This window comes from Rutidosis leptorrhynchoides, chromosome 9 (assembly GCF_046630445.1).
Source record: "Rutidosis leptorrhynchoides isolate AG116_Rl617_1_P2 chromosome 9, CSIRO_AGI_Rlap_v1, whole genome shotgun sequence".
Classification (NCBI taxonomy): domain Eukaryota; kingdom Viridiplantae; phylum Streptophyta; class Magnoliopsida; order Asterales; family Asteraceae; genus Rutidosis; species Rutidosis leptorrhynchoides.
In genome coordinates this window covers 80859117-80871502 of record NC_092341.1, presented here as the reverse complement: position 1 = coordinate 80871502, position 12386 = coordinate 80859117, and the positions used below count along the sequence as shown (strand labels likewise).

At 35.1% G+C, this 12386-nt stretch overlaps 1 protein-coding gene across 1 annotated transcript; it reads right to left on the bottom strand.

The window, feature by feature from the left end:
- Positions 1-5974: 5974 nt before the first annotated feature.
- On the bottom strand, positions 5975-6649 carry LOC139868200 (uncharacterized mitochondrial protein AtMg00810-like). Its single transcript, XM_071856530.1, has 3 exons — positions 6626-6649; positions 6481-6496; positions 5975-6384 (listed from the first exon to the last, which is right to left on the bottom strand). The coding sequence occupies exons 1-3, from the start codon at positions 6647-6649 to the stop codon at positions 5975-5977; spliced, it is 450 nt and encodes a 149-aa protein (XP_071712631.1).
- Positions 6650-12386: the final 5737 nt, after the last annotated feature.

The following is a 12386-nucleotide window of genomic DNA, read 5'->3' as shown; positions in this document are numbered from 1 at the left end:
GTACTTGATTGAGTTAGCTAATGGTAAGCTAATTAAAGCCGATAAAATTTGTCGTGATTGTGAAATAAATCTAGCCGGAGAAACGTTTAAAATCGACTTAATACCCGTGGAATTAGGAGGTTTTGATGTAATAGTCGGCATGGACTGGATGTCCAAAATAGGAGCGGAAATTGTTTGTGCCAAGAAGGCAATTCGTATTCCTGGTAAGGATAAAATACCGGTGATGATTTATGGAGAGAAGGGTAAGTCAAAGCTAAAACTCATTAGCTGTTTGAAAGCCAAGAAGTGTTTAGAAAAGGGATGTTACGCTATTTTAGCACATGTTAATAAAGTCGAAAAGGAAGAGAAGTGCATCAACGACGTGCCTGTGGCAAGAGATTTTCCTGAAGTTTTTCCGGAAGAATTGCCGGGATTACCTCCATTTAGATCGGTAGAATTTCAAATAGATTTAGTACCAGGAGCTGCACCAGTGGCTCGTGCTCCATATAGACTTGCACCGTCCGAGTTAAAAGAACTTCAAAGTCAGTTAAAAGAATTACTGGACCGTGGATTCATACGACCGAGTACTTCACCGTGGGGAGCTCCAATTTTGTTTGTTAAGAAGAAAGATGGATCTTTCAGGATGTGTATAGATTATCGTGAATTAAATAAGTTAACTATCAAGAATCGGTATCCACTACCGAGAATTGATGACTTATTTGATCAGTTGCAAGGATCATGTGTTTATTCGAAAATCGACTTAAGATCGGGCTATCATCAACTACGCGTTAAAGAAGAGGACATTCCGAAAACTGCTTTTCGGACACGTTATGGTCATTACGAATTTTTGGTTATGCCGTTTGGATTGACGAATGCGCCAGCTGTATTCATGGACCTCATGAATCGAGTTTGTAGTCCGTATTTAGATAAGTTTGTTATCGTTTTCATTGATGATATTCTTATCTATTCCAAGAGTGAGCAAGAGCATGAAGAGCATTTAAGGTTGATACTGGAGTTGTTGAGAAAAGAACAACTTTATGCTAAATTTTCTAAGTGTGCTTTCTGGTTGAAAGAAGTGCAATTTCTTGGTCACGTTGTTAATAGCGAAGGAATTCAGGTTGATCCAGCAAAAACTGAAGCTATTGAAAAATGGGAGACTCCTAAGACACCAACGCATATACGCCAATTTTTGGGTTTAGCCGGTTATTATAGAAGGTTTATTCAAGATTTTTCCCGAATAGCTAAGCCGTTGACAGCGTTAACGCAAAAAGGGAAGAAATATGAATGGACCTCGGAGCAGGAGAACGCATTTCAAATACTGAAGAAGAAGTTAACTACGGCGCCTATTTTATCGTTACCAGAAGGGAACGATGATTTTGAAATATATTGTGACGCTTCGCGACAAGGTTTTGGTTGTGTTCTTATGCAACGGAAGAAAGTTATTGCATTTGCATCCCGACAATTGAAGATTCACGAGCGAAATTATACGACGCATGATCTAGAATTGGGAGCAGTCGTGTTTGCATTGAAGATGTGGAGACACTACTTGTATGGGGTTAAATTCACTGTGTTTACTGATCATAAAAGCCTTCAACATATTTTTGATCAGAAACAATTGAACATGAGGCAACGTAGGTGGGTCGAGTTAATAAACGACTATGATTGTGAAATTCGTTATCATCCCGGGAAGGCAAACGTGGTGGCTGATGCTTTAAGCAGAAAAGAACGAGAACCAATTCGAGTTCGAGCAATGAACATAAAAATTCGTATGAATCTCAACTCACAAATCAAAGAAGTTCAACGAGAAGCACTTACTAAAGAAAATGTAGGAAATGAAATAATGAAGAAGTATGAGAAGCAACTCATTATGCGGGAAGATGGAATTCGATATTTTGCAAATCGTATTTGGGTACCGAAGTTGGGTGGATTAAGGAAGTTGATATTGAACGAGGCACATAAGACAAGATACTCGATACATCCTGGAGTTGGAAAAATGTATCAAGATCTTAAGACACGTTATTGGTGGCCTAATTTAAAAACAGACGTTGCAACATATGTTGGGGAGTGTTTAACTTGTTCCAAGGTTAAAGCAGAACACCAAAAGCCGTCAGGGTTACTTCAACAACCAGAAATCCCAGAATGGAAATGGGATGGTATTACCATGGATTTCATCACGAAGTTACCAAAGACTGCCTGGGGATACGACACCATTTGGGTGATTGTTGATCGTCTCACCAAGTCTGCACATTTCTTGCCTATAAAGGAAACGGATAGAATGGAGAAACTATTACGATTGTATATAAAGGAAGTTGTTTCAAGGCATGGAATACCTATTTCCATTATATCCGATCGTGATAGTAGATTTACCTCAAAGTTTTGGCAATCACTACAGGAGGCACTAGGAACTCGTTTGGATATGAGTACCGCATATCATCCGCAGACCGACGGGCAGAGTGAAAGAACAATTCAGACTCTTGAAGATATGCTCAGGGCATGTGTGATCGATTTTGGAAACGGATGGGATAAGTATCTACCGTTAGCAGAATTCTCGTATAATAATAGTTATCATGCGAGCATTGGAGCTGCACCATTCGAAGCATTGTATGGAAGGAAGTGTAGATCTCCTATCTGTTGGACTGAAGTAGGAGATCGGCATTTAACTGGTCCCGAGATCATACACGAAACGACCGAGAAGATAGTACAAATCAAGGAGAGATTGAAAACAGCCCGTAGTCGCCAAAAGAGCTACGCCGATGTCCGAAGGAAACCATTAGAGTTTCAGGTCGGGGACATGGTTATGCTAAAGGTGTCACCTTGGAAAGGTGTAATACGTTTCGGCAAAAGGGGTAAACTGAACCCAAGGTACGTAGGCCCGTTTAAGATCATCGAACGCATTGGACCGGTAGCTTATCGACTCGAGTTACCGCAACAACTCGCTGGAGTACATAATACCTTTCACGTCTCAAACCTTAAGAAGTGTCTTGCAAAGGAAGACCTTACCATTCCTCTCGAAGAAATCCATGTCGACGAGAAACTACAATTCGTCGAAGAACCAATCGAAATCATGGACCGTGAAGTTAAACAGCTCAAACAGAGCAATATACCGATTGTTAAGGTTCGTTGGAATGCTAGAAGAGGTCCCGAGTTTACTTGGGAACGAGAGGATCAGATGAAGCAAAAGTATCCACACTTGTTTCTCGATGACGCAAAATAGGTACAATTTTAAAATTTCGGGACGAAATTTATTTAACGGGGAGGTAATGTAACGACCCGCATTTTTTCGATCATACTATACTTATAAGATTAATATTTACATAAATTAAACCTTGCCAACATGATAAGCAATCCAAATTGTCGAGATTTATATTTCCGAAAAGAGTTTTACGCAACGTTTGACCGTCTAGTTTGACCGATGATATCACGAACTATACAATATATAATAATTATACGTTTGTGTATATATATGTATATATACATATTTAACATGATTAATAAATGTTTTAATATCTCATTTTGTATTAATAACAACAAGTTATAAGTATATTTTGAAACTACTAACTTAAGTTTTCAAAATGATAACAATACGTAACGTTAATTGACATAAATACTTAAGACTTATAATGTTTATACATATATTGTATAAGTAATGTATTTAATCACTTTTAAAGACTTAAATACATAAAATCATATAAGTGTATTCACAAAAGATAGCTATATTTGAATCCTCATTCCATTTTTCACAAAATTTCTATACGTATACCTAGAGTATTTGTACTCGTATCATACCAAGCTTCTATACGTATTTACTAATAGTAAATACACATCAAATCACCACCTAACCCACCCTTGTTACTGCCCTTAGAGCAAGGTAATTGGATTTTGGATGCATGCATGAATTATTACACAAAAATACAACATGTGAACTTGTCCATCATCATCATCATTCACGTTTTTATGGTGTATATATACATGATCATTTTGCTTCATTTACTACTTCAATTTCCTAGCTAAAACACACACTCTTTCTTACTCTCTAAACTCCATAACAACCCAGCAAAATTCCATAAAGATCTAGCTTCAAAAACCATACTAAAACACCATAAGAAAACCATACAAAAACACTTCAAGAAAACCCTCCAAGAACACCAACTTACTTCCAATCTTTCATCCACTTCTATCACCCTTTTGATTCTAGCTTCTTACTTCTCTTTTACAGCAACTTCATCCAAGGAACTTGAGGTAGAATATATGTTCATAACCTTATTCGATTCATATATATATAGCTATCATATTTTGTGGTATACAAGTTTAACAACAAGAACATAGTTTGAATGTTTTCAAACTTGTTTGCAAACTAAATAGATCCTTCTAACTTAACTTTTAAAATACTTCAAGACCTGTAATATAACTTATGTATATGATAATTTAACAAGGTAAAACTTGGTTTTTCAAAGTATAAGTATTTTTAGAAAAATGGTCATTAAATGATTTTGTTGTAACGAAAATGATTAACTTCATAAGTTTCACTAAAGTTTGACCTATGCCGTGTGATTTTGAATACAAACTAAGGTATTTACAGTTCATAGTCTTAAAGAGGGACTCGATCCAAGGAGATGGCAAGTTGAATCAACGAAAACGGACTTGTAACGAAGAAACTATGACCGAAACAAAATTGGTTATCCAAGGCTTAAATGACTTCGGGATTCATTGGAAAAAATTACATAAAATCACATACTTCTAAGATAACATGATATTTTATATATATGTACTTATAATTCAATTTTATATGGTTCAGGATCACCCGTAAACAACACGAGAAGATTAATCATAAGATCCCATGATTGTACGCAACACGTCATTTGACAACACCGGTACCATGGGTCAAGATTAATCTCGACCAATACATATACGTTGGGGTTTTATTTATTTCGTTGGGGGTTTTATTTATTGCGGGTATATTAAACATCTAAAAATGAACCATTAAAAATTGAATTACTAACATCGGAATGCTAACTTCGGACTAAGGAAATATTCAAAGTATTAAAAGTATAACAAGTATATATATATATGTAACGTTTGTTTAAAATGAAAACATATTGATATATTATATATGGATAGGTCCGTGATATCAACCGGAAGACCGAGTCAAATTATATATATCATCAAGACAAGTGTGAGTATATAGTCCCACTTTTAAACTCTAAATATTTCGGGATGAGAATACATGTATTTTATGTTTTACGATATGGACACAAGTAACTGAAAAATATGTTCTACGTTGAGTTGTACCACTGGCATACTTCCCTGTAGCTTGGTAACTAATATTTACAGCGGTATTGTAAACGCGAATCCTGTTGATAGATCTATCGGGCCTGACAACCCCAACCGGACTGGACGACCAGTATTCAACGGTTGCACAGTACTTCGTTTTTGTGACTACACTTGGTACGGTGTAGTAAGATTTCATATTAAAGGGAATATGCGACGTGAAAATGTTAAGTATGGTTACCGAGTGCTCAACCACTTAGAATACTTTTATTAAACTGATTATATACGAAATCTTGTGGTCTATATATATATTGCAGCCGGCATTAAACCTATATCTCACCAACTTTATGTTGACCTTTTTAAACATGTCTATTCTCAGGTGATTTCTAAAGCTTCCGCTGCATCATGTTGGATCTAACCAGGATCTTGCGTACGCATGTTTGTGTCAAAAATAAAACTGCATATCCAAGATGTTGTACTGTAAAATATGCTAGAAACCGTGTTGTTGTCATCATTTGTAAAGTTTGTAAGTCGAAGATTATCGCTAAACGTTAATCTTCTTTTTATTGTCTTAAGTTTGTAACAAAAATAATGGTTATGGTTTGTAATGTATAATATATGCAGTTTTCTTTCAAAAATGTCTCATATAGAGGTCAATACCTCGCAATGAAATCATACGTTATCTAACGCGTTCTTATGGTTAAGGACGGGTTATGACATTAGACGATTAATATATTGTGCTAACGTTATCATGGTAAAGAAGAGTAGCCGAGAAGAGCGGTAAGTGGAGCTCTCGGAGAAGGTTGCGAATCCAGCATGTTTCAACAACTAAATTGGTGACACCACGATATTCTGCCTTCACACTTTGACTCAAATTGTTGCCAAGAAAAATGCAGTAGCTAGACGTAGATCGACGAGTGGTGGGGCAGCCTGCCCAATTAGCATCAGAGTATCCAACGAGAGATGTCGTGGACGATGAAAACAACTGAAGACCCATATCAAGAGTATCCTTAACAGACCGCGAGATCCTTTTGAGAGCCATTAGATGGGGCTCACGAGGATCGTGCATAAATAAGAAAATTTGTTGCACAACATAAGATAAATCTGAACGTGTTAACGTGAGGTACTGAAGAGCTCCTGCAACTCGGAACAACTATAAGAACAACTTCATTGCATTGTAAATGCTTTTAAATTATTAAATGGAATTAATGATTCATCATAAATGATTCTTACCATTTACAAGAAAAATCTTCACAAAATTAGATTATCAGATAAAAACATAAATTCTACTCAGTGTTTTGTTTGCATACTAAATTAATGATGCAAATTAGGGGTGTGCATATTACGAGAAAAATCGAGCAAACAAGAAGATTGATACCTGAGGAGTTTTGGTATATTCCATAATTTTCAAGTTTTCGATCTTCTCTACGGGACGGACCGAACCGGGAAAAAAATAAAAATTGAACCAAACCTAATGTTAGAAATACATTCACTTCTTATGTATTGTTAAGTATTAATGTTATTTTCAAATGAGGTTGATACTCTTTTTCATGTATTAAAATGATTAATGTAGAACCTATATTCCACTTGATCGTTTGCGAGAAAAAAAGAAATGATATATAAATAATATTATCGCAGCTGTAAAGTTGGATCACGTACGTCATATATGGTTTTAATTTTTGAGATAGAATCATAACACCATTTATTGCATTATCTAAATATCATTCTTATTTATGAAGTTAATAATAACTCAATATCGATTACGTAAAATCATGCATATAGAACATATACTTCGTATAATATATAATACTAATAAAAAGTATCTATCTATATTTTATCTTACGAAAGAGTATCGATGATGTCATCTTTTAATGTTTATCCCATTTACAAAACAAGAGTCTGATACGTGTCAAAACTACAGTCTTATAGGTGATGTCATAAATCTTATATTTAACACTATAAACTAGTCCGGACAGGCCCGCGCGTTGCGGCGGGGGCTCTTGGTCCGGTTTGAACGTAGTTAGTTTCTTTTTGTTGATAAAAGTATTTCGAGTGTAACGGTGCTGGCGAAAAAATTTAACTCGCGGCGAGCATGAAGATACGGGCTGTCGTTGTGTTTAGCGTTTTTCTAAAAAGTCTCCGTTTCGAACGTATTTTTTATCGTTTTGTTCATAAAATTATTTCGAGTAAGTCGATGTCCTCGAAAAAATTTAACTCGCGGCGAGCGGAAAGATACGGGCTGTCGTTATGTTTATTTTTTTTTAAAAGTGTCCATTTTGAATGTAGTTAGCTTCGTTTTGTTCACAAAAATATTTCGAATTTAACGGTGTGGGCGGTGAAATTTAACTCGAAGCGAGGAGGAAGATACGGGCTGTCGAAGTGTTTGGGTGAAATTTTTATTTTAGTTTACCGAATTGATGGTTTAACCCCCTGAAGTTTGGGGCAATTTTTGTAAGGTGTTTATAGTTGAGGGAGAAAGGATGAAAAATCAAGTGTGAAAAAGGGTTTGCATTATTGTCGTTTTGTTCTTGATTAAATGACCAAGTTAACCACGGCTATTAGTATGTCAATCAATCAATTTTATCAATTATCAATTTTAATTAAAATAATTTCAAGTATTTTAATTGAAGGAAATGAATGAGAAAATAAAATCACCTTCCTACGTTTATTTCACAATTGATCTCTGTAACAATTTTTCTCGATTATCATTTGTCTTTGGATTTAATTATCTTCAAAGTTTGTAATTCTCATACAAACTTTTATGGTAAAACTACAATATCCTGGTTAGCAATACTATTAAAATCGTGATTAGCACAAGGATAAGTTTATGTACTGTTACAATCGATTGTGGATACTCATGAAATTATACTATTAAAATCGCGAATAGAATATACTGTTAAATACTATCAATGAAACGTAAACTCGGAATTACTGTAAAAAACAATTGTGGATTTTGTTTTAATGATACAACATGAGAATGAAAATTGTAAATCTGTTAAGTTTATCAGTTCTAAGAGACTAAGACTTCTTGAAATCTACCCACTCTAAATAGAAAAGAAATCTTACCTTTACTTAAAGAACCTTTACCTTTTATCATAATATATGTGTTCTTTGACTACAAATATAATTCACAAAATCATTGATAACCTTACACGTACATATTATCAATCTCAATATTGAAAATTTTAAATGACTTTAGTTGACACTTCCATAGCTTATCAATTGAAATTCTTTTGACATAATTACTGAGATAGTCCCTGTCGTTTCACAAAAATTGCTGAAATAGTTCTCACGGTTTTTTTTATCAAGATAGTCCTTGTAGTTTGTAAATGTTGCTGGGACAGTTCTTTTGTTTGGCGGACGTTAAAAACTTCAATTAAATTAGGTCACATGCTAAACATGTGAGGGTAATCTATCTTTTTAGTTATTTTTCTTCCTAACTACTACCTCCGTCTCATTCTAATAGTGCAATATTCTATTTTGGGCTGTCCCATTTTGATAGTTCACTTCCATAAATAGAAAGGAAATATGATATTTCATTGGTGGATCTGGAGAGAGAAGATATTTCATTGGTGGAGAAATGAAGTTAGTGGGATTTTCTAAAACTGCGTGTTTTTTGTCTGTAGACTATTGAAATGAGACGGAGGGAGTATATGTTTTTCCCCAAATTGAAAATCAATAAAAACCCTATTTTCTCAACCATAACGCAAGAACAAAATTTCAAATTTACAAACCCATTTATTAAACCAAATTCATCAACAAACCAAACTATCTAAATCCCCAATTTGTTCCAGATCTTGTAATCCTCTTCCAGATCTGTCTAGACATCAACGAATCTGGTCAAAACCACCATCACTTCGTCGTATCGGAGCTATTTCTTCCGATATCCTCCTCTGGTACTACCACCCCCCAATTACTTCTTATCTTCCATGTTTGCGAATAGATTGAAGTACTTGAATTGATTAAAGAACCATAGTGGCTCAGAGATCTGGAGAGCAGAGGTTTCCATATTACCTTTTGAGATTAACGAGGTTTGATTTTCATTAAGTTCTGATTTTGAATTCGTTTTAATATGTGGTTTTTGATGTGATAAGGTTCTTGAATTATTATATTGTTTGATAAATGAATGTACGTGATGAATATGGTGAAAATGATAGGTTAAAGAAGAAGATGGAATGTAAATTTACTGAAACACCCTCACATGCCTCGCATATGACCCAATTTAACGGAAGTATTTAATGCCCGTCAACAAGAGGGACTGTCTAAGAAACATCTACAAACCACGAGGAGTATCTCGATTAAAAAAGCCTAAGGACTATATCAACAATTTTGCTGAAATCATAGGGACTATTTCAGTAATTATATCTATTTTTTTCTTATACATGCTTCGCCTCTACAAATCCAAACAAACAAATACTTCGAATTGTTGAAAAGATTTATTTCACACGTAGACTGAACAGTAAGGAGTTGACGTAGTGGTGATGACCTGACTTTACATATGGGAGGTCAAGACTTCCACTCGCTGCAAAATTTCACTTGTTGTTACCCGCCCATTCCATGGGCCTCATAGATTGCGAAAGTCTTTCGTTCGAACCTCACCCGAGGGGTTTTTACCACACGCGATGCCTGTATAGATTCGTCGTGGGGGTTTTCTTTTGTGGGGCGCTAGGACTGTAATAGTACAACCAAGGAAATGATCGGGTGAGTGGGTTCTGACATCGCGTTCAGAGCCTTGTAAGTGTCTCCTAACTGCCATTAAAAAAAAATCACACAAGAACTGTTTGATATGCATTAACTGGTTTAATGTAAAACTAAGTATTTAACTTTAAGAGTTTAATTTTAGATGTCAAACAATAATATAGTTTCTATGTTATGTTTTTCAAGGGTGCCATATCCTTTACTAGTAATTCAGTAATTGCTTCAGCAATTCCTTTGAAAGGGGATAGCCAAATTACCGAATCAACTCTACCCCTCAAGCAGTAAATAAAAAGTTTTGAAGGAGTTCAACCACTAAGAAGATCTTATTTGATGTCAATACTGAGAAGCCTTAATCTTAAATGGTTATAGAAATGATAGTTACTATCTTTTAATGTTGAAACTTTATGTTATGTTTGTTTGATGTTTCAATTTTTATCGACGTGAGTATATTTGTTACTTATGTTTTACATGCAACTACACAACAGTTGTGTATGTTCAAAGTTTGTGAACAGTTTTCCCTGATCAATGGTTCATTTTTATTTCTATACTAATTCTGAATAAAGGAAATAATTCCTTATCCAATTCACGTCATCATGAAGATAAAACCACGGAATTCGAAAAGCTAGGGTTACATCGTAAGGAAACTCATACCGCGGTGGTTGAAGATGAGAAGCAATATGGCGATGGAAGCAGGGGCGACGATAGTAGCACCAGCGCCGGCGATGGTGTTAGGAGAAGAGACTGCGGTCGACGATGGGCATCTTTGGCCTGGAAACTCAAAACGCCGTTGGTGGTTGAAGATGAGAAGCAATCGATAAAGAAAAATGATGGTAGATAACAATAAGAAGGAGACGGAAGAGGTGAAGAATCTAGAAACAATATGTAGTAGCTAAAAGACCAAAATACCATTTTTAAATAAAATAATGTGGTGAATAGTAAAATCTCATGTTCAAATGATATATTATTAATATATAAATCTTTCCCATTCTAGCGACAACTGCATTGGATTTCTACTAGCGAGTAAAAACTCCTGGATGACGAGCTCCCGAGCCACAAGACTTGTAACCGGGAGAACTGCGCACATTGGCTTCCCCTCTAGTCATAAGCTCATTTATTCTATCTTGAAAGTTACCAAGATTTGAACCCGAGTATCCTGCTTCATTGAGAACTCAGTGACCACTTGAGCAATGCCCAATTTCTCCTTAGTGTGCTTTATTAATTAATCTTTCTATATCAAGTTATTTATGTGAAATGTCCCGTTCATATTGATTATAAACGTTCCATATTAATTGATTTCGTTGCGAGGTTTTAACCTCTATATGAGACGTTTTTCAAAGATTGCATCGTTTTTAAAACAAACCATAACCTTTATTTTATCGACAAGGTTAACAAGACACCACTTAGATTATCCAGAAATGATATTCTAACAAATATCACACTTACACACTACCAATACATATTGGTTTACAAATATTAATATGTTACAATAAAATAAATCTCGAATGCAGTTTTAAACAATATTATACAAGCATGCTGACACCAAATCTTGTCCATATAATAGCATGCAACAGCGGAAGCTCTTAATAATCACCTGAGAATAAACATGCTTTAAACGTCAACAAAAATGTTGGTGAGTTATAAGTTTAACCTATATTTATCAAATCGTAATAATAGACCACAAGATTTCATATTTCAATATACATCTCATACATAGAGATAAAAATCATTCATATGGTGAACACCTGGTAACCGACCTTAACAAGATGCATATAGAATATCCCCTATCATTCCGGGACTCCCTTCGGACATGATGAATTCGAAGTACTAAAGCATCCGGTACTTGGGATGGGGCTCGTTGGGCCCAATAGATCTATCTTTAGGATTCGCGTCAATTAGGGTGTCTGTTCTCTAATTCTTAGATTACCAGACTAAAAAGGGGCATATCCAGTTTAATAATCCAGCCATAAAATGTAGTTTCATTTACTTATGTCTATTTTGTAAAACATTTATAAAACTGCATGTATTCTCATCCCAAAATATTACTACTTCCGTCTCATTCCAATAGTCCACAGACAAAAAACATGCAGTTTTAGGAAATTCCACTAACTTCATTTCTCCACCAATGAAATATCTTCTCTCTCCAGATCCACCAATGAAATATCTTCTTTCCTTTCTATTTATGGAAGTGGACTATTAATTTGGGACAGCCCAAAATGGAATACTGGTCTATTGGAATGAGACGGAGGTAGTAGATTTTAAAAGTGGGACTATAACTCACTTTCACAGATTTTTACTTCGTCGGGAAATAAGACTTGGCCACTGGTCGATTCACGAACCTATAACAAATATGTACATATATATCAAAGTATGTTCAAAATATATTTACAACATTTTTAATACGTTTTGCTGTTTTAAGTTTATTAAGTCAGCTGTCCTCGTTA

Bases quoted from the DNA above. Each gene is read 5' to 3' on its own strand.
- LOC139868200 (XM_071856530.1), bottom strand. From the start codon at position 6,649: ATGGAATATACCAAAACTCCTCAG.